Genomic DNA, 23189 nt, shown 5'->3' on the forward strand with positions numbered 1-23189 from the left:
AGTGGTAAGGGTAAAAAAGGTGTTGATAGCAAAGGTAAGAAAGCAGAATGTGATCATCTCAGAACACAGGTAAGCACTCTGAAAAGAACAACATGAACAAGTAACAGATGGGCCTTGTGGGGCTGGGGTGGGGGGAGGGGGAGGGGGCGGTGGTGGGGAAAAAGGATCGAAAATGGGATTTAAAAAAAGGGGGGGGATAAAACAATGAATAAATGAAAAATAAGTGGATAAAAATTAAAAATGAATTTTGAAAAAAAGGGGTGAATTACTTTGAAATGCTGTTCTAACAAGGGAAACCTGGTAGCCAGTTAAGCATGGCAGAGAACTAGGCCATAGGGAAGGTACTTGTAACTATTAAATAAGATCATTAAAAAATATAGGAGCAGGAGTAGACCATTCGGCCCCTTGAGCCTGCTCCACTATTTAATAAGATCATCGTAACTTTGAGCCTAAACTTCAGTGCAGTGGCGAGGGAGCGCTGAGCTGTTTGCTTTGCTGTCTTCCAGATGAGACTAAGGTCCCATCCGTCTCTTGAGGTGGATGCAGAAGACTCCATGTCAGAGAACAGCAGTGTCTCGGCCAGCATTTATTTTGTGGGATCTTGCTGTGCGCAAATAATCAGCTGCCATGTTTGCCTACAAAAGAAGCATTTCTTGATTCTTGACCACATTTCCCATTGTAAATTGTGATGGCAACATTTGCCACTCATTATTTTTATGTCAACTGTAACAATGTAGTTACAACCTGTGCTCACTAAGTGGTGCCAGGTTTCTGAAGTTTTTCCCACGCCATCACTCTCTTCCGTTTAAGAAAAAACTGTATTATGCAATTGATCTTGAACTCGGCCACAGGGAAGGTACTTGTAACTATTAAATAAGATCATTAAAAAAATATAGGAGCAGGATTAGGCCATTCAGCCCCTTGAGCCTGCTCCACCATGTAATAAGATCATGGCTGATCTCATCGTAGCCTAAACTCCACTTTCTTGTCTGACTGCCCACCACAACCCTTAACTTCCTTGTAGATCAAAAATCTGTCCAACTTAGCTTTGAATATAGTCAATGACTCAGCCTCCACTGACATAGAATCATAGAGTTTTACAGCACAGAAAGAGGCCCTTTGGCCCATCATGTCAGCGCCTGTCATCAAGCCCCCATCTACTTTAATCCCATTTTCCAGCACTTGGCCTGTAGCATTCTATGCTATGGGGTTTCAAGGGTTCATTTAAATACTACTTAAATGCTGTAAGGTGGTTCCCACCTCTACCACCCTTTCAGGCAGTGAGTTTCAGATATCCCCCACCCTAACGACTGAGAGAAGGAATTCCTCCTCACCTCCATCTTAAATAGGAGAACCCTTATTTTTAAATTGTGACCCCTAGTTTTAGATTCCTCCACAAGAGGAAACATCCTCTCAGCATCTACTCTGTCAAACCTGCTCAGAATCTTATATGTTTCAATAAAAATGTTTCTGTTTGGACAGTAAAATATTGGTTTTTATGTCCTTTGGTTACCTTGTTGGAGGTGATGTGCAGAGGGTATTTATATAAAATGTCAGGTGGTCAGATCCAGTGTGATTGAGGTCGTTGAGTCCTGTGCTCGACTGACATATTTGTAGTGAAGGTGCATTAGTTGGGTTGGTACAGTTGCTGATGAGCAATGTACCTCCTGGCCTGTTGGAATTGCAGAGTCAAAACGACTGCACTGGCTATTAATCCTATTGTATGGACTGCACTGCTCAGCTTGTTGTCCGAAACAGTCAATACCAGCGTTTAATCCCGTGTGTCTCTCTTCCAGCGTTGCTCCCATAAGTGCCCACGCTGCTTTCGACAAGGCTGCTCAATACTTTGGGATGAAAGTAGTACACGTACCATTGGACAAAAGAACAATGCAAGTGGACGTGAAGGTAGGTGCCTGATAAGATTCCTGCTCATGAAATTGCACTTAGAAATGCTGCTTTTTACTGAGATATTGTTGGAGTTCAGCACTGAACTTGATCCTTTCAGCAGCCATTAACTTTGGACTCATGACTATATTGCTTATGCAAATAATGGGTCTGGGTAGATAACGTGGAAAATCTGTATTGAATGTAATGTCCATCAGCAGGAGTTCTTGGCTTCCCCTTCCCTGCCTGTCACCCAGCCTGTACAGTAAGGTCAAGTGTAAATATTCACTCTCTCCCTCCTTTCATGGGCATGCTTTTTTAAAACTCTAGGACAACCAAGATAGATACTTCCTGGCTTCACTTATGGCTCCTTGAGGATCTTGCCAACACTGAAGCTGCTCTGCTGCTCTCTGTGCCTTGAGGCTCTATGTCTTTCATGAATGCCAATTTTTCATCATTGCAGCTCAGTGGTATTGGTGAGACAGTTTAAACCTTGTGGCTGCTACATGTGGGTTCAGGGGGTGCTGTGTTGGGGAATGTGATGCTGTTCAGGATTTGCACTTCCCATCGGCAACCAGTAAACCCTGACAGAAGTGGGTATGCATTGAGTAAGGTAAAGGATTGAGGGCTGCATTTTGCAGTCAAATAGCCAAATACTTTGTGGGGACTCGAGTACCAATGATTGCCATTTGAGCCTGGTGTCTCAGGGTGGCCAGGACACGTGGGGATGTATCCCAGTGAGGAGTCGACACCTCAGGGGAATAGAGGGGAGAGAACAGCCGCTGCTAAAACTCAAACTGGAAAAACCAGAGAGTCAGAAATACAAGTGTGAATAAAGCTGAGTTGCCTGGGCAAAGTGGAGTGGATTGTCAGACTCTGAGTTGGGGGGGGGCGGAGAGGGGTGGGAGTATACCTTGGCCATTCCTTATAGTGAAGGAGAAAAGGTGTAATCTGTAGTGATGGGTGTAATATCAGGTGTTTGCTAACTGTAAGCAGCCTGACCTCTCAGAAATGAGGACAGGAAGCGCAGTGGAGGCATCAGTTGCTTTTTACGTGCGTTTATCACAGAAAAAACCTGGAAATATCTATTAGCTGCTATATCATAGAACCATTGAATGATACAGCACAAACAGAGGCCATTCGGCCCAACCTGCCTGTCATATGTGGCTAGGTAACAGCTTCTATTATTTGGAAAATAAAACTCCTCATTTTCTCTTTTGAAAATATCTCCCCAAACTGCTGCACGATTATAAACGCTTCATTTAAATATTTGCATGCCCTGTCCCCCGGCAGGTCACCCAGTGAAGGATAAATTATCTCGATTTTTCAATATGCGTTGTTTACATCTGTCCTCTTCTAACTGTCTGATTGAAGCCTAAAAATATACTTTAAAAATACACACATCGAACATCACAGCCACATGGGGCTGTATTTTACGTGCCCCTCCCAAGTGTGTTTTACTTGCGGCGGGAGAAAATGTAAAATAGGGTGGACACACAGCCTGCTACCTTCATGCCCACCCTCATAATATGGGGTTGGGGGGTGGGCACTGATATTGGCAATCCGGAGAAGGCGGGAGAATAGGGTTGAGAAACTTATCAGCCATGATTGAATGACGGAGCAGACCCGATGGGCCGAATGGCCTAATTTCTTCTCCTTTGTGTTATGGTCTATTCAAATAGCGGGCAACCTGATTTTTAAATAAACAAGTTCTTCAAAGAGCAGGAAAGAAATGGGTGGGGGCGGGGGAGGTGGATTTACTCTTTTGGGGCTGCCCTTTGCCGATCGTGTGGTGGCCCCTCTGAAATTAAACAACCCCCCCTTCCTACCCGCCCACAGCTAGTTGGATAGGCCAGCAGCTCCAGAGTGTGGGACTTCCTCCGCAGTGAGAGGCTGAAGTCCCACTGGGCCCTCCTTTAGCCGCCTTGCAGCGCTTTATGGCTGGGGCACATTGGCATGGAGTGGGTCGGCTCCACAGTAACTTTGCTTTCGGGGTGGGGGGCTGGAAAGGGAGTGGTGGCAAGCTGTCTTCCCTCCACCCCACCCCCCAAACAGTGGTATTATTCAGCCTGTAGTTAACATTAATGGGATAGAACTTGAAATGACATTTTCTTAAATATTTGCCTACGCAATGTTAGATCCCAGATGTCCACCTTTTAATCCAATGCATTCTAATACTGTGGTTAACCTGCCAATTTGGGTGCATACTAGTCATGCAATCATTAATATTGTTCAGAAAAATAAATGGTAGCTCACCATCACCTTTTCAAGGGATTAGGGATGTGCAATAAATGCTGATTTTGCCAATGATGCTCACATCCCATTAAAGAATTAAAAACAAAGTATTTTCTTGAATATAAACAAGGACAAGCATACCACACCCTATAATGCAGTCTGGCTAAGAGCTTCACTTGAATGCAAATAGCCCGGCTGATTAAACATTTGTCTGTGTCTGCATGCTGAATTGTAATTTAATCTATTAATGTGCCATTCACAAATGGGACACACCATGTTTATAAACCAAGGCTGCGGTGAGCAGGAGTTCTGTGTGGTCAGTTTTTTGTCAGTCTGATTCTGCTATTGCTCATCATGTCTGGCTGAACCATAACAAGTGCCCTCGGTCTTCATTGCTCTCTGCCAGAATAACCCATGTCTTCATCCAAAAGAGCAACGATAACTCCCAATGCTAAACATTTCCTTAAAAGCTTCTCGTTCCCAGCATCTCCATTAACAAGTGCAAGGAGCTCAGGGAGTTGTTATTCATTTCAATTGAGACCATCTGTTAGCCCAATTCTCCCTTGTGTACTAAGCTAGACTGTGCGCACCCCCCCCCCCCCCCCCACCCCAGAAATCCCCTGCCTTACTCACACCTTTCTCTAGTTTCTCTCTTTATGCCCTCTCTGAGTTTCAATTTTTTGTGAAGCACACAACACTTCCTGCTTCCTTGAGCATCCCCCATTCCTCCTAAACTGCTGACCCCCAGATTCCCTTCCTGATTCCCATGCTAGTTAATGTTGTAAATGGGTTCCTTTCCTCATGAAATGACCCTGCCCCTTTCAAAACCATCATTATTGACCCCTTCCTCAAAATAAATCACCCTTCCATTCTTGCAAACTTCAAATCCATCGTCAAACACCCTTTCCCTCTGCAAGGTTCTTGAACGTGTTTTCACCTCCTAAATCCATGCCCATCTGAACTGGGGTTTGAATTTGATATTAAGATTCCTGGAATTCCTTCCCAAAACCTCTCCAGCTTGCTGTCTTCCTTTTTAAGAAACTTCCTAAAACCTTCCTCTTTGCCCAAGCATTTTTGGTCATCTGCCCTAATATCTCCTTAATGTGGCTTGGTGTTATATTTTATTTGATAATCGAGCCTGTCAAGAGTCTTGGGATGTTTTTCATCACGTCAAAGCTGCTATATAAATGAAAGTTGTTGTTGGTTCAACGAGTGGAGCCTGTGATTGCTAATGCAGGCGTTCCAGTTTGCTTTCGGAAGTGGTTGGACAAATGAATCTTTGAGCTTCCTGAAGCTAACTTGACTTTGCCTCTGTCTCCAGGCCATGAAAAAAGCCATCTCCAGGAACACAGTCATGCTGGTTTGTTCTGTGCCACAGTTTCCCCATGGTATTATGGACCCAGTCGAGAAGGTTGCCAAGGTACTTTCCTGGCTGATTTATTAACTTTGTTGCTGTGGAGTGACTACAGTGGGAACTACAGGATTTATTTGACAAGGTTAAGAAACTTTTGGTGGAGGTGGAAGATGGGAAACTCTCGCGATGCTTTGTTTTTCCATGTCTTTTGTACAGTTTAAATAAAAATAGTAGTTGAAGGAAAAATACTTGAGGTAGGGTGCTCCAATTTTGTAACTGCTTAAAAGACATGTCCGTCCAGAAGCCTTTCAATGATTTATTATAGATTGTTGAAGCTTTTGTTTGTATGTAATCTTCTTCCCCAAAGAGTGATTATGAGGAGGAATTGGATTTGAGGAGCTATTAATTTCCAGTGTGTGGGGAAATATATATATATATATATAAAATCCTCCTGGGCACCTTCTTGGCACTTTCACCATGTTATTGCACAGGATCTGCACGCTGGACATTGGTAACTGGGTGAAATGACCATTCATGGTGTGGGAGCCTCTATGTGCATTAGGGTGAAGGGGTTGTGTGGGAGCTTGGGGCAGAAGGGGAGATAGGGAGTGGGAAGGAGTTGTGTGGGGGAAGGTCGTTAGTCCTGAGTCACATCCATAGCCCAGAATTGCTCATTTCCGGTGGGAACCATTTTTCTAGCTGTCACACACAGAAACCAGAGGGGATAGAGATTTACTAGAATCGTACCAGGGATTGGGGACTTCAATTATGTGGAGACATTGGAAAAGCTGGGACTGTTCTCCTTAGAGCAGAGAAAGTTAAGGGTAGATTTGATAGAGGTGTTCAAAATCATGAATGGTTTTGATATAATTAATAAAAAGAAACTTTCTACAAGTAAGCGTTGGTAAGCAGAGGACACAGATTTAAGATAATTAGCCAACAAACTAATAGGGTTGAGAACTTATTTTGCTCGGTGAATTGTTCTGATCAGGAATGTGCTGCCTGAAATAGGGGTAGAAGCAGATTCAATAGTTACTTTCAAAAGGTAACTGGAGATGTACCTCAACAGGTGAAATTGCGGGTCTATTGGGAATGGAACTAGAACTGGAAAGCTTTTTCAAAGAACCAACACAGGCACAATGGGCCAAATGGCCACTTCCTCCTTTGCTGTGTAATCCTGCCTTTGCATTCATGTAATGTGGTGATTATCTTGTTTTGAAATGTGTTTTGGAATTCACCTAATCACTTAAGAGTTAACAAATCATTTCTCCTCCTCTTCTCCTCAGCTGGCCCTGGAGTATGATATCCCCTTGCACGTCGATGCTTGTCTGGGGGGATTTCTCATTGTCTTCATGGAGAAAGCTGGTTACTCGCTGCTACCCTTTGACTTCCGTGTTAAGGGAGTAACAAGCATCTCTGCCGACACTCACAAGGTAAGGTAGGCAATGAAGGTGAAAGGCCAAATTGCAGCTGGCCCAAGGTGTGTGAGTGAGGCTGCTGCAGGATGGCATATAGGCAGTGGAGATTTTGGGTGAGCTGAGGTTTACGAAGGGGTTAACTAGGAAATTGGCCAGTGGTCACAGGAGACAGCCTTTGTGATGAAATGGATATCGACTTGGATGCAGCAGCTTGGGGTTGAATAGATTATGAACAGTCTGCTTTGGCCTAAAACAAAAGCAAGGTAAGCCAGTGAAATTGGTTATGAGGGAAGGGAGTTTGTGACAGGATAGGGAGAGGTGGGGTTTTGAAGATGAAAGCTTTGATCTTCCCAGTGTTTAATTGGAGGACACTGAGACTTGTGTGACTGCAGGGGATGAAACATTATAGCTCTTCAGAGTAATTCACTGTATGTCGCATATATGAGAGATGTGGCAGGATACTAAATAAATGCCAATCTTTGGGTGGTGAATCTTTGCAATTCTCTACCCCAGAGGGCGGTTGAGGCTTACTGAGTGAGTAAGTTCAAAGCAGAGGTTGATAGATTTCTATATACCGTGACATCAAGCGATACGGGGATAGCGCAGGAAGATGGCATTGAGGCAAAAAAATCAGCCGTGATCTAGTTAAATGGCGGAGCAGGCTCAAGGGGATGAATGGATTACTCCTGCTCCAATGTTCTGATGTTCCTTTGCTTATCTACACACAAAAGCTCCGTATTAACTGGCCAGTTTTAGATTAAGCAGAACTTGCTGAAACGTTAAAGAAATTGAGCGAGTGATAAATCTCATTCTACCAGTTGCTTCCTTACTGTAATGTTTTTAACGACTAATCCCCACCCGCACCCCACCACTTGTTTTCCTCCTCCCAGTATGGCTATGCTCCCAAGGGTTCATCGGTTGTCCTGTACAGCAACAAGAAATACCGTCACTACCAGTTCTTTGTGGCCCCAGACTGGCAGGGAGGGATCTATGCATCGCCCACAATTGCTGGATCAAGACCAGGAGGGATCATTGCCGCTTGCTGGGCAACCATGGTGTACATGGGTGAGGATGGTTACATTAAGGCCACCAAGAAGATCATTGAAACTGCGCGACACATTGAAGCACAGTAGGTATACTCTGCATAGAGTCTCTCAAGATTTAAATTATAACAAGAGATTAACAGAAAGAAAGAATTGCATATATGCAGTTCAGGTATCCTTTATCCGTAATCTGAAAATGGAACACATCCAAAAAAACCACACTTTTTTTTTTGAACTTCATTGACCTTTAGCTTGGGAAGTCCAGTTGTTTGTCTGCATGGTTTACCTTGCGATTTTTGTAATGAACATGTCAAAAAAAAAACTTATTACAGGTGCCCTGTATTTATTATTCAGTGATACATCTTACTTTTCTAGTCATTCTATTTACTTTAGACTATAGCTAGCCTAGGCTTAGGCTATTGTAATACAAGTTTGTATGTGGTATCCGAAAACCGAAATTATCTGAAACGCAATTTGCAATTGGCCCCGAGGCTTTCGAATGCTTTCCAGCTGAATGAAGTACTTGCAATATGTAGCCACTGTTGAAATGTAGGAAACATCGTAGCCAATTTGCACGCAGCAAGATCCTACATAGGGCAATGTGATAATGATCAGATAATCTGTTTTAGTGATGTTGGTTGAGAGATAAATATTGACTAAGACACAGGGGCTAACTCCTTTAATCTTGATAAAATACTGTTGTGGGATCTTGGGAGGGCATACAGGATCATGGTATATACGCCTGAAATGATTTACTTTTGAATGAAATTTAAATTAAATGTAAGGGGGCTGAGGAATTTCTTCCCTCAGAGGCTCATTAGACTTTGGAATATTCCATCCCGTGGAGGCTGGGTCACTGAATATATTTAAGACTGAGTGAGACAGAATTTTGATTGATAACGGAGTCGAGGATAATGGGCGACAGGCATGAAAGTGGCGTTAAGGCCACAATCAGGTCAGCCGTGACCTTATTGAATGGTGGAGCAGGCTCAAGGAGCTGAATGACCTACTCATGCTCCTATTTCTTATGATCTTATTTTTCCTTGCACTAACAGTGCACTCGTGGAGAAAATACTTCCCCACCCTGCTCCCTCACAGCTCTCTGATTATCAATCACCAGTAGAGATTACTGGACAAATTGGCTAATTCTAGGCTGGTGAACTCCTTTGGGTAATTTTAGGCTGGTGAACTCTTCAGGTTTAAAATGGATTATTTACGGATTAATGGGTGGGTACACTCTGAGATTGGAAGAATGTTTGTCCAGACCTGCCTGTGCCATGGTTGGGACTGTGGTTTCAGTGAGACTTGCATGGACAAATGAGGAAAGTAGGCATAAAAGTATGCAACCACATTTCATCACTCAGGCTTGTTACTAAATGGCAAACTCATGAGCAAAATGCTAATTAAGCAAGTTTGATTTTCATCATCTCCTGTTGGGCAGACCACACTTACTCATTGGCCCCTTACGTTGAGGTTTCTCTGTCTGTGTCATAGTATGCATTCTTCTGAACTTTTGTCTCCCTGGTTTTTTTTGGTCTATCAGTTCTGGGCACTGCACCTCAGGAGGGATGTATTGGCCATGGAGAGGGCACAGTACCAATTCACCAAAATGATACCAGGGTTTAGAGGATTAAATTACTGACACAGTCTGCTTAAACTTAGGCTTTTACTTCTTAAGTTTAGCAGATTTGTTAGATTTGTTGAGGGTAAACTCAGTAATTATTTCTTCTGGTTGGGAACTAAGAACAAGGGGACTTAATCTTAAAATTAGCGCTTGACCGTTTATGGACGATGTCAGGAAACACTTTTCCACACACAAATCGGATACTCTGTCCCCCAGAAACTGTGGGCGTTGGAGGATAACTGGAGCTTTCAAAGTTCAATCCATCGATTTTCAAAGGATTGTGGAGCTAATGTGGTGAAATGTTGAGGTACAGATCAGCCATCATCTAAATGAAGGGTGGAACAGACCGAGTTGGCTGAATGGCACCGTCCTGTTCTTACATAACGGTGGCTGATGCTGTGCTTGGCAAATGCTTTGCTGCCAGCTGAGAAATAATCTGGAGAGGGAATCCTAGCTGGTTACATTTTGTCCCTCCCTATGACTGTAATCTTCTCTGGCCCTACAACCCTCCAGAATCTCTGCGTTTTGCCAATTCTGATCTCTTGTGTATCCCCCACTTATATCTTTCCACCATTGGCAGTGGCCCTGAGCTCTGGAGTAGAGTCCCTTAAACCCCTATGCCTCTCTCTGCTTATTTAAGACCCAGTACTCAGTCCTGCTATGGGAGTGTGGGTCTACCTTAGATTATGCGCTCAAGTCTTTGGCACAGGACTTGAATCCATGACTCCTTGACTCCGGTTACAGAATAATCATGGTATCCACTGTGTGAGCCTCTCACTCTACCAAATCCAGGAACTCAAGGTGGTTAAAGAGCGGCTTAACAAAAAAACTGAGCTGCTTGTTGCCTTCAAAGTTCACTGTGCACCCCTCACGGTCTGCATTTCTCACCAGGGATTTTCTCCATAGACTGCAACACACTCATTATGTATCATGGTTACTGTCCAGAGCTGCAAAACAACCTGAACAATGCAAAGTAAACACCATTCTGTCATTTAAAAAAAAGCTGTGCTTTACCGGACTTGAGATGGTATATTCTCAACACTAGTGCACTAGGCCTGTGTTGTTACTCTGTATAACAAGCAGTGCATCAGCCTGTGCACTTTGACAGGCAAGGCAAAGAATGATGTACAGCTATGATCTTCTTAAGTAAGAAAAACACTGTAGGAGGATGATTGAAAGAAAGGCATTTAGAGAATTGTTTGCAAATGGAATAAAGTGCAAACAGGGCTTAGGTTAATGGGACTTTGGAAGAAAATGCTTCCATAATTTCACCCTTGACTGTCAAAACAAAGGATGTGCGCCCAGTTGTCCAAATGTGTTAACTCCCAAAAATTCAGCAATGATTTGATGCAAACTCATGTCTATAAATGAGAGGGCGGAAAAATTTTGGTTTAGCACCACAAAAATAGGTGGTGTGCTAGCTAGCCCCATTATGGGTGTGAACATGATCTGTTGTAGTGTTGATTGGATTAGGCAGGATGTTGCTTTGCTTCAACTAGTTTTCTACAGTTGCTTTGTTTCCCAACAACAGATGTTGATTGTTCTTCCTTCAGATGGCTGCTTTTTAGCCAGGATCCTCTAGGGAACCACATACATCCATTGTATTTACTTGTGATAGTTTGAATAGTTTAAATCACAGTTCCGCTTAAAACGAAAGGCTTTTCTGGACCAAAGAAAGCAAGGCTTGCATTCATTTTACCAACTTTCACAACCTCAGAACATCCCAAATTGCTTTACTGCCGATTGAAGTGTGTAATATAGGAAAATGCAGCAAATAATTTTGCAAGGCAAGCTCCAACAGCAACAATGTGACCAGATAATTGGTTTCGCATAGATTGTTGTTGATGGATTAATATAGGCCAGGAAACCAGGGAGATCTCCCCAGCTCTGCATCAGCATAGTTCCTTGTGATCTTTTATGTCCACCTGAAAGAGCGGTTTCACATCTCATCTGAGGGATTTTTTAAAAATTCATTAACAGGTTGTGGGCTTCGCTGGCTGGGCCAGCATTTATTGCCCATCCCTAGTTGCCCTTGAGAAGGTGGTGGTGGGCTGCCTTCTTGAACCGCTGCAGTCCATGTGGTGTAGGTACACCCACAGTGTTGTTAGGAAGGGAGTTCCAGGATTTTGACCCAGCTACAGTGAAGGAATGGTGATATATTTCCAAGTCAGGATGGTGAGTGACTTGGAGGGGAACTTCCAGGTGGTGGTGTTCCCATGCATCTGCTGCCTTTGTCCTTCTAGATGTAGTGGTTATGAGTTTAGAAGGTTTTGTCTAATTCCTGCAGTGCATTTTGTAGATGGTACACACTGCTGCTACTGTGCGTCGGTGGTGGAGGGAGTGAATATTTGTGGATGTGGTGCCAATCAAGCGGGCAGCTTTGTTCTAGATGGTGTCAAGCTTGTTGAGTGATTTTGAAGCTGCACTCATCCGGGCAAGTGGAGAGAATTCCATCACATTCCTGACTTGTGCTTTGATGGTGAACAGACGTTGGCAAGTCAGGAGATGAGTTACTCGTCGCAGGATACCTAGCCTCTGACCTGCTTTTGTAGCCACAGTATTTATATGGCTAGTCAGTTCAGTTTCTGGTCAATGGTAATCCCCAGGATGTTGATAACAGGGGATTCATTGATGATAATGCCATTGAACATCAAGAGGCAATGGTTAGAATTCTCTCTTGTTGGAGATGATCATTGCCTGGTACTTGTGTGGTGCAAATGTTACTTGCCACTTGTCAGCCTAAGCCTGGATATTGTCCAGGTCTTGCTGCATTTGGACATGGACTGCTTCAGTATCTAATGAATGACAAATGGTGCTGAACATTGTGCAATCATCAGCGAACATCCCCACTTTTGGCCTTATGGTAGAAGGAAGGACATTGATAAAGTAGCTGAAGATGTTTGGGTCTAGGACACTACCCTGAGGAACTCCTGCGGTGATATCCTGGAGCTGAGATGACTGACCTCCAACAACCACAACCATCATCCTTTGTGCTAGGTATAACTCCGACCAGTGGAGAGTTTTCCCCCTGATTCCCATTGACGCCAGTTTGCTAGGGCTCCTTGATGCCACACTCGGTCAAATGCGGCCTTGAGGTCAAGGGCAGTCACTCTCACCTCACCTCGGGAGTTCAGCTCTTTTATCCATGTTTGAACCAAGATGGCACCCTCAGCAGTGCAGCACACCCTCAGTACTCCATTAGTGTGTCATCCTGGGTTTGTTCTCTGGGGTGGGACTTGAACTCTCAACCTTCTGACTCAGAGGTGAGAATTCTACCCACTGAACCAAAAGTGATGCACATTTATGAACATAGCAATGTACATAATGTTCATTGGAGGAAGTGACATCGTTCGCCGGTCTGAAATTTGAAAGATAAATACTGCACTATAGTTAATCCTTTGTATCCCTCAGTCCCTTCTCAAACAGAAAGATGGCCAGCAACCTCTTGAGCTTGTTGACATGATTATTCTCCACTGTCTCCCTGTTCCACACATTCTCCAGTCCCTGTAAATAGAAATCTTTAGGCTAAGTAGCTTGAAAGGAACTGTACAAAACACACACAGTTTAAATACAAATCTCAAGTGAGATGGATCAGTCTGACTGTTCCGAGATCAGTAATTCCAGAGTGCAAGCATCAACCCATATTTTGAGATTTAGTAACAGCTTTCGGTGACCTAGTGCAGCAAAGAATGAAACTAGAGGCATTCCCACTGAGAGTTGACGATGTACAGAGACCTTTTAATTTTGCTGTATTCATTTTACTCATGAAGTCTCACTTCTAATGCTCGGTGCAACAAAGTGTTCCGGCACTTGCTAATTCAGCCAGTTACTTGGATATTTCCAAGATTTCACATTGTGAACAGTGTCGTTTAGGTAAAATACTGTGTTGGTTAAAGGCGCTTATTGCAAGCGTAATGGAATATTAAAGTAGGAAAGTGTTGCTGCAGCTGTACAGAGCCTTGTTCTGATTGCATCTGGAGTACTGTGTACAGTTTTGGTCTCCTTAAGAAATGATATAATTGTATTAGAAGTAGTTCAGTGAAGGTTCATTCAACTAATACCTGGGGTGAAGGGATCATCTTGTGAGGAAAGGTTGGGCTTATATCCATTGGAAGAATTTTAAAAAAATGAGAGGAGATCTTATTGAAACACATAAGGGGACTTGACAGGGTGAATGCCAGGAGGATGTTTCCTCATGTGGGGGAGTTAGAACTAGGGGAACACAGTTTAAACATAAAGGGTCTCTCATTTAAGACTGAGGTAAGGAGAATTTTTTTTTCTGAGGGTCATTAGTCTGTGGATTTCTTTTCACCCAAGAGCAGTGGAGGCTGGGTTATTTAATCTATTCAAGGCTGAATTAGATAGATTTTTGATCAATAAGGAAGTCAAGGGTTATGGGAGGGAGACAGGCAGGAAACTAGAGTTGGGGCCACAATCCGATCAGCCAAGATCTTATGAAAAGGTGGAGCCGGCTTGAAGGGCTGAATGGCCTGTTCCTGCTTCTAATTCTTGTGTTCTAATGTTTTTGCATTTTGCTGGAGTTGGCCTTTGGTGCCTGGATGCTTTGGCTTTGAAAAGTTCAACAGAGCGGAATAGAGTTCAAATCATCTGGCATTTTATTTTGAACCCGGGGAAAGGAAGGGAATAATTTTTCCTGGTGATACAAAATGTGGGGCTTTAGTCGTTTACAAGAGCAGCAGGTGCATGGGAACATCATTACCTGGAAGTTCCCTCCAAACCGCACAACATTCTCAGTTGGAAATAAATCACTGTTCCTTCACGGTCGCTGGGTCAAAATCCTGGAGCTCCCTTCCTAACAGCACTGTGGGTGTACCTACAATGCACAGACTGCAGCGATTCAAGGTAGTAGCTCATCACCACCACTTCGAAGGCAATTAGGGATGTGCAACTAATGCCCATCCTGGTCCCAGGATTTTGACCCAGTGACAGTATAGGAATGATGATTATAGCTCCAAGTCAGGATGGTGAGTGACTTGCAGGGGAATTTGCAGGTGGGATGTTCCCATCTGTCTGCTGCCCTTGTCCTTCTAGGTGATAGTGGTCACGGGTTTGGAAAGCACTATCGAGTTGTTACAGTGCACTGGTGGTGGAGGGAGTGAATGTTTAAGATTGTGGAAGGGATGGGTGGGGGCGGGGTCTGATCAATGGGCTGTTTTGTCCTTGAATGATGTTTATTGAAGGATAAATATTACCAGGGCGAACTTGCCACTCTTCTTCAAAATAGTGGTGCTGTGGGATCTAATACTTCCACCTGAGAGGGCAAATGGGGCCTCCGTTTAACATCTGATCCAAAAGATGGCAGCTCCCTCAGTGCTGCACTCCCTCAGTATTGCATTGGGAGTTTCAGTTCGGATTATGGGATCATGTTACTGGGGCAACCTTGGACCCCATGACCTGACTCAGGCAAGGAGATGACCTAGCACCTAAATTAAAATAATGTATTCCATAACAGTTTGAGCAAGGATATGGTGGATAACGTCAGGTCTTGGCAGTCAAAAGATTCTGCATAAAATTGTGACTTGCCCTTGCTACTAAACTAATGTTTATAGAAGTTTACAAAGTTGCTAACAGTGATGATCTTTGTCCTCCAGCTCCATCTCATGGCGGAGTTCTGCCATTGACACACGAGAGATTTTACAAAACAAATTGACTCATGGCCTAAAAATAAACCCTCGCAAATGCAGTGGATCCAAAATAGAATTTGGGCAAGTTGAAAGAACAGAGTGAGGTATTGAAAGCTGCTGATGGTGTTTGACCCGAGCAGGGAATCTTGCTTTCAAGAGAGGAGAGGTAGAAACCAAAGAGAAATCTTCTCTCCTAGTTTCCCAAAACATCCAATTCGAAATCTTTGTTCTGACCAACATATTTCTGCATTCTCCCTCTGCCAAGCATTTCACCATCTAGTTCTGCACCCTGTGCTGAGAGATGCTTCAGGATATTTGAGGGTATTTAAAGTTGTTTTCTATCAATGCAAGTTGTTGACACAGGTTTTTTTTCCCATGTGCTAAACCATTTCTTGTAATTGTTTTGCATTTTAAAGGTTGAGGAAAATAAAAGAAATTTTCATCTTTGGAAAACCTGAGGTGTCTGTGGTGGCTGTTGGCTCAGAAACTTTCGATATTTTCCGTCTATCAAACGCAATGACATCCAAAGGATGGAACCTCAACACCTTGCAATTCCCTTCCAGGTGGGTCACTCTCCCCGTGTAAACTCCAGTCACACTGTAAACTCTCCCCGTGTAAACTCCATTCACACTGTAAACTCTCCCCGTGTAAACTCCATTCACACTGTAAACTCTCCCCGTGTAAACTCCATTCACACTGTCAGCTCTCCCCGTGTAAACTCCATTCACACTGTAAACTCTCCCTGTGTAAACTCCATTCACACTGCAAACTCTCCCCGTGTAAACTCCATTCACACTGCAAACTCTTCCCGTGTAAACTCCATTCACACTGCAAATTCTTCCCGTGTAAACTCCATTCAAACTGTAAACTCTCCTCGTGTAAACTCCATTCACACTGTAAACTCCACGCTGTAAACTCTCCCCGTGTAAACTTCATTCACACTGCAAACTCTCCCCATGTAAACTCCAGTCACACTGCAAACTCTCTCCGTGTAAACTCCAGTCACACTGTAAACTCTCTCCGTGTAAACTCCAGTCACACTGTAAACTCTCCCCATGTAAACTCCAGTCACACTGTAAACTCTCCCCGTGTAAACTCCATTCACACTGTAAACTCTCCCCGTGTAAACTCCATTCACACTGTAAACTCTCCCCGTGTAAACTCCATTCACACTGTAAACGCCCCATGTGTAAACCTAGGGATGGACAATAAACACTGGCCTAGCCAGCGAAGCCCACATCTCGTGAATGAATTAAAAAAAAAACCCATTCACAAAAATCCATAAATTCTCCCTGTGTAAACTCCATTCACACTGTTGCTCAACCCATGTAAATACCATCCTCACTGTCACTCTCTGTATACTCCATTTGTGCTGTGACTTCTCTTAGTTTTTGTTGCCAATGGTGAGGTACAAAAGAGGATGAAATCCTGCTGTCACTCTCTAAGCCTTTATTATACTTGCTGATCTTCTAAACACAGGATCAGGGTGTCCTAGCAAGGCGTTAGTATTTGTAGGGATCATTTGAGGAAAGAAATTTGAAAACCACTGCTTTTCAGAGACTGCAGCCCATAAGGTGGTGTGAGTGACTGCCCTTGATATCACTGCAGCCATTGACTGAGTGTGGCATCAAGGAGCCCTAACAAATTTGAAGTCAATGGGAATTGGGGTGAGGGGAGAAAGCTCTTCACTGGTTGAAATACACATGACTTTCTACCTCAGTGTAGCCAGATCTTTGTTGACTGGCGCAGACATAATGGCCAAATGGCCTTCTTCTGTGCTGTAAACGTCTATGAGTCTAGCATAAAGGAAGATTGTTGTGGTTTTTGGAGGTCAATCATCTCAGTTCCAGGACATCGCTGTGCTGCAGGAGTTCCTCAGGGTAGTGTCCTCGGCCCAACCATCTACAGCTGCTTCATCAATGACTTTTCCTCCACCATAAGGTCAGAAGTGGGGATGTTCACTGATGACTGGACAGTGTTCATTACCATTTGCGATGACTCAGATATGCAGCAAGTCCATATGCAGCAAGACCTGGACAACATTCAGGCTTGGGCTGATAAGTGGCAAGTTACATTCATGTTGCACAAGTGCCAGGCAATGGCCATCTCCAACATGAGAGAATCTAACCATTTCTCCTTGACATTCAATGGCTTTACCATTACTGAATCCTCCACTATCAACATCCTGGGGGGAGTTACCATTGACCAGAAACTGAACTGGACTAACCATATAAATACTGTGGCTAAACGGCAGGTCAGAGGCGAATCCTGAGGTGAGTAACTCACCTTCTGACTCCCCAAAGCCATCCATCATATGCAAGGCAGAAGTCAGGAATGTGATGGAATACCCTGCACTTGCCTGGATGAGTGCAGCTCCTACAACACTCAAGGGGCTCGACACCATCTAGGACAAAGCAGCCTGCTTGATCGGCAACGCATCCACCAACTGAAGCACTCCCTCCACCACCGATGCCCAGTGGCAGCAGTGTATACTATGTACGAGATGCACTGTAGCAATTCACCAAGGCTCCTTTGACAGTGACTTCCAAATTCTACCACCTAGGAGGACAAGGGCAGCAGATGCATGGGAAAACCACCACCTGCTGCAAATTCCTCTCCAAGCCACTCACCACCCTGACTTGGAATTATATCTCCACTCCTTCACTGTCATTGGATCAAAATCCTGAAACTCCCTTCCTGACAGCAACTTGGGTGTACCTTCATCAGATGGACTGGTTCAAGAAGGTGGCCCACTACCGCCTTCTCAAGGGCAATTAGGGATGGGCAATAAATGCTGGTTTTGCCAGCAGCAACCACATCCCATGAAAGAATCAAAGAAAATCCAGGCTGACACTTCAGTGCAGTACTGAGGGAGCACTGCACTTTTGGAGATGCCGTCTTTTGCATGAGACATTAAACCTGTTCTCCCTCAAGTGGATGTAAAATATGTCATGGCTCTGTTCAAGGAAGAGGTGTTCCCCTTGGTGTCCTGGAAAATCCTTATTTCTCAACCTATCTCTGTTAAACAGATTAACTGAACATCTGCCTCATTGCTGTTGTTGGGAACTTGCTGTGTGCAAATTGGCTACAACAGTGACTACACTTCAAAAAAGTATTTCATTGACTGTAACGTGCATCAGGGCCTCCTGAGGTCCAGAAGGTGCTCCATGAATACAAATTCTTTTTTTATGAGAGAGCTGTGTTCATTCCTCCCAAAAGTTTCAGTTGTAGTCATTTCCTGTAGTTAGCTGTTACTTGAAAGCACTCTGCCTTACTGTCAATAGGCCTCTAATACTGACACAAATAAAAGTATGTTTACTTACGTGAGTACTTGTTTGCTAGATAGTAGAAGTAGAAACAGGAGGGGAGACGTAATCAGTGTCTCATGCCCCCTACTCCTAGCCGAGTTACTGCAACATGGAAAATTGATGAACAAAAACCAATTAGGAGTGTCCATGCTGCCGTTAACCAAGATTACCTCTTCCCTTTCAGCATTCACATATGTGTGACACTTCTGCATACCAGGAATGGAGTGGCTGACCGGTTTGTCGAGGATCTGCGTCAAAGTGTGGCGGAAATAATGAAGAATCCTGATGAGAAAACCACTGGCAGGGTAAGTGTACAGTTACGGTTAGGAGGGAGGGGGTGTAGTCTTTTGCAGAAAAGTCTTGGGACAATGACTTGCATTTATATAGTGCTTTTAACATAAGTATTACTGAAGAAATAGACATGCTGTTGAAACTTTTCATTTCTTGTTTTGCTTATTTATAATGTTTATTGTCCCATTTTGTCAAAAAAACAGAAATCGTCCATAACCAATCACTTCAATAGCAGCTTCAGCTGGCATCAGTTTTGACTATCCCTTATCATAACCTTCTTGCTTCACGCTCAGATTCCAAAAGTGTGAGCACATCTCCCTCACGGACTGGTCCTTTCACATTTTGAATGATGGATCGGTTGCTGTCATCCATAAATTCCACATGGATCTGAGTACACTGTCCCTAGGATCCTGTCCTTCCAAGACCTTTAGTAACCCGGGGCCAGTTTGACGGTCTGAGTCCGTGGACCCTCCATGATGGTGGTGGTGGAGGTGGAGGAAAACCTTGAAACTTTTCATCTTGCTCTCATCAGGACAGATGCAAGAATGTCAAATTTCAAAGCGAGCAACAAGTATAAATTGCTGCTTCTTTTGAAATTTGGTATTCTTGCATCTGTCCTGAGTATAAGAAGAAAAGCTTCGACAGCATGTCTCCCTTTTCAGCAATACTCAAGTTTTGTTCTATTTGCTTTTAACATAGTAAAATTCTCCGAAGTGATTCACAGGAGTGTTAGACCATAACAGTGACACACAAGGAGATACTGGGATTGGGTGATTTAAAGCGTAGTCCAACAGATAGGTTTTAAGGAATGTCTTGAAGGAGGAAAGGTTTAGGGCAGGAATTCTGGAGCTTAAGTGAATTTCAGTTCTCCATTGTGAAGGAATCTAGGACATCAGTACCTTTCACTATCCATTGCCCTTAGCTATCACCCTCTGGAGCCTGAAACCCTCATCCTTTCCAATCTTCATATCCCACTGGTTTGACCAGACTTCCGTTTGCCTGTTCCAGTATTGCCGCTTTTGATTCAGCATCCATAGTTTTTATTCAACATCCGTAAAGCATCTTGGGACGTTTCACTCCATCTTAAAATTTAAGTTTCAACTTATTTCACCCTCGTTCATGCTTATTAGACACACCTGGGTTTAAATAACCCGCAAGTTTTAATTTTGAGGTTACATTCACTTTTTTTTTCAAAAAGTGCATTAAAAGAAACAGATAATGCAAAAGAGTCTCAGCGTAAATAAATTAAAAACCTCAAAATTGCAATTAAAAGACCAGAAAAATGAAATTGCGTTCTGCTGAGCTTGAAAAATCCAGTTGCAATGCTGAGGGGGCTAAGAACAAATGTTATCGGTGGATAGGTGCATTTGCAAGTTGGGACAGAGATTCATTCGGGTGGAGGGTGATGATTGGATGTAAGGGATCAAGGAGGCTTGGGTGTTATTGTAATGAGGTGCGTAACCTCACTCGTGCCCAAATTCCTACGATTCTTTAAATATATGCAGTATTTTGGTACCTGATTTACAGGTGTGTCTGGTAGCAACTGCAAGGGGACTGACATCAGAATAAATTAGCTGTGCAGAACATTGTAAGGAAGCAACACTGCATTTTCTGCAGTTGTCAAACAGCCTCTATCCTAAAGCGCAGCAGTCTCGTTCACCCATTTCTGTGCTCACTGACCCATATCAGCTCCTGATCTGGCATGACCTCAGTTTTAAAGTTTCCATTCTCATTTTCAAATCCTTCCATGGCCTTGCCCCTCCCCATCTCTGTCATTTTCTTCAGCCCCATGACCCTCCAGTTTTAACCTCTTGCTCATTATCAGTTTTCATCACTTCTCCAGTGGTGGGCCATGGCTTCGGGTGCATGAGCTCTGGAATTCCCACCCTAAACCTCTCTGCCTCTCTTCATCTCTTTCTTTCTTTAAGATGCTCCTTAAAACCTACCTTTTTGACCAAGCTCTGGTCATCTGTCCTAATGTGGCTCGGTGTCACATTTTATTTGATAATCGCTCCTGTGAAGCATCCTGGGACATTTTACTTCATAAAAAGTGCTATATAAATGCAAGTTGTTGTTTGTCATGGACACAAGGTTGGAGTCTATCAACCAAATCCACTTGAGTGGATTAGTTGGCTTGACAGGGTCACGTGTAAGACACGTCCTGATTCTATCTCTCCTCCCTCTCCAGGGTGCTATATATGGCATGGCGCAGTCAATTCCTGATCGTTCTATGGTGACGGAGATATCGCACGGATTCCTAGATTGTCTCTACAGTACTGAGCTCCCCAGCGTTGAGAAAAATCACATGAATGGAGCCTCAGCGCAGCACTGAAACTTAAAAACAAAAGTTTTTAAAAAGGAAATTAAAATCATGTGTTGGGTGGCAGGAAGAAACTTTGGAATGCAATCTGGCAGGTCTGAGGTGTTGAGAATCCAATTCTCTTTTGTGATTTTTGCAGACAATGGAAATGTGGGAAAATGCAATCTGATGTACTGGGGAATGTTGTCAGTGATCTTTATAACACTTTCAAATCCCCAAAGTTTTTTCTTTGTACTTTTTAAAAAGTTTTATCCCCAATATCACATCTATGGCCTGGAGTCCTTTATACTTCGCAAATGTTATGAAGTCAAAACTTTTTTTTAAATTTCAAAGAATTTTGAGCAGTTTTCCAGTAAAGTAAGTGAGTTTTTCCTTGAAATTGATTGATTGGAAATTCAGCAGCAAGTGGTAATTCACCTCGATGCCTTCCTGCTTTAATTCTTTTATTTCAAAGAAATGTTTTATTTTGGTAGAATCTTTCTCAAAGGAGTGAAACAGTTCATGGATTAGAAGCTGCTGCTGTGATCTCGCTGAATGGAGAATTGTGATAACTGCGCCTGGAGCAGGTTAGTGCTCGGAGCAGCTGGGATATCAAGTTATTTGACGCTGCCGCCAGGGGGATGGGAGGGAGTGGTGAACACTTGCAGACCACCTGGATCACACAGGTGACTCCCCCGCCGCCACCCCCCCCCCCCCCCAGCCCGCCCCGTTCAATGCCGTCCTGGGTGCTGGTCAGTTTCTGGCTCCATTCCATGCACACCCGAGTTGTGGGTAGTAAGGCAGCTGAAAATTGAGACCGTTAGAAGGACCATTATCTTGTGAATCAGTGAGGAAGGTTGGAGAAGGGGGTTTTGACTTCTGAATTCACATATGCAATCAAGCATAACCATCAGGCTTTAAGCCTTTGCCTGGTCCCAAGATTTTGAGCTATTTCAGAATGAAAGTTGAGGGTTTCACTGCCTCAAATCATTTGGGCGCTTTTCAAAAGACCTTTAGTTGCTCCCAGCTAACATAAGACGGTTTTAAACCCAAACTAGTTGCAGTTATAATCATTTACAGACAGGAGACCTTTCCTATGTGCTGCCATAGGAATTAATTGCAGGATTTAAAAAAAAAAAAATTGCTGTGCAAATTTGTTTTGATTTGTTTGAAATAATCAAATATTATGACACAGATGATTTAAAAAACACCTGGATTGCTCCTCTGAGACTGCAGATTAAACTCAAATTGCACATTTTTGTGCTGAAGTGCTCATTCCATTGTTGAAATTGACGGTTGAATTATTTCAAATTGTGTGTTTCCGTCTTTGTGTTTCAGTTATATTAGTGTCAATGTTTTGGATTCTTTGTTGCTCCACCACTAACAAAATCTAAGGTCTTGTGTGGCGATTGGTGATGCTCTGAAATTATATGTACTGTAACAAGTGTTCATACAGCGACCTCTCTATACAGGAGTTGCACACCAGTGCACACTTTACAAGGGGAGCGCTTGTGAATAATTATGTTGTGATTTTAATGGTACTTCAATGCTATCTTTAAACCCATTACTGATTCTTACTAATCCTGAGATCCTTGAATTCAGTCCTTTGTTAACTGGGCTCTTTGTACACACAACAGTAAATGCTGTTGTGTGTCAGTTACCTTTCAAGTCTCAAAATTAATTGACTGCCAGTGAAACACTCTTACTACCAATTTCGCCTTTATTTTTTGGGTCCTCCAAATTGGTGCTCACAGGGTTAGTCTCTTTATTTGGGGAACTTGAATATGTAAACTTGTACAAGCCTGAATCTCAGAAATGCCCTCTCGATTTGAGCTGTGACATGCTGGCAATGTCCTAGACTGTAAATGGGCACCCACTTGGCAAAACGGATGAGCTGTGCAACATTGCTGGCAATTTCCAATTATTGCACATTACCCTAAAGAAGCTTTGTAACAGAGGGGAAGTAAAGTGAAGAAAAATTGAGAGAGAGAGAGACTGTTCTCTGCTCCTTCTTGCTCAGAGTACCTGGAGTAACAGTGAGAATGAATGTGTTCCCCAGCAGTTGATGGAAAGTGGCATCATACTGAG

At 43.4% G+C, this 23189-nt stretch overlaps 1 protein-coding gene and 1 pseudogene across 2 annotated transcripts in view; one reads left to right on the forward strand and one right to left on the reverse strand.

The window, feature by feature from the left end:
- sgpl1 (sphingosine-1-phosphate lyase 1) overlaps positions 1-21811 on the forward strand; it is a 72188-nt gene extending 50377 nt beyond the window's left edge. For both annotated transcript variants that reach the window (XM_041176548.1, XM_041176549.1), the window contains exons 8-14: positions 1797-1905; positions 5441-5539; positions 6760-6906; positions 7782-8020; positions 15620-15766; positions 18696-18816; positions 20991-21811. In XM_041176548.1, coding sequence (XP_041032482.1) covers positions 1797-1905; positions 5441-5539; positions 6760-6906; positions 7782-8020; positions 15620-15766; positions 18696-18816; positions 20991-21134 — 1006 coding nt within the window. In that variant the 3' untranslated portion in view covers positions 21135-21811. The remainder of the gene's footprint in view (positions 1-1796; positions 1906-5440; positions 5540-6759; positions 6907-7781; positions 8021-15619; positions 15767-18695; positions 18817-20990) is intronic.
- Positions 19070-19277, reverse strand: LOC121270925 (annotated as a pseudogene).
- Positions 21812-23189: the final 1378 nt, after the last annotated feature.

The sequence above is a fragment of the Carcharodon carcharias genome, chromosome 28 (assembly GCF_017639515.1).
Source record: "Carcharodon carcharias isolate sCarCar2 chromosome 28, sCarCar2.pri, whole genome shotgun sequence".
Taxonomy (NCBI): domain Eukaryota; kingdom Metazoa; phylum Chordata; class Chondrichthyes; order Lamniformes; family Lamnidae; genus Carcharodon; species Carcharodon carcharias.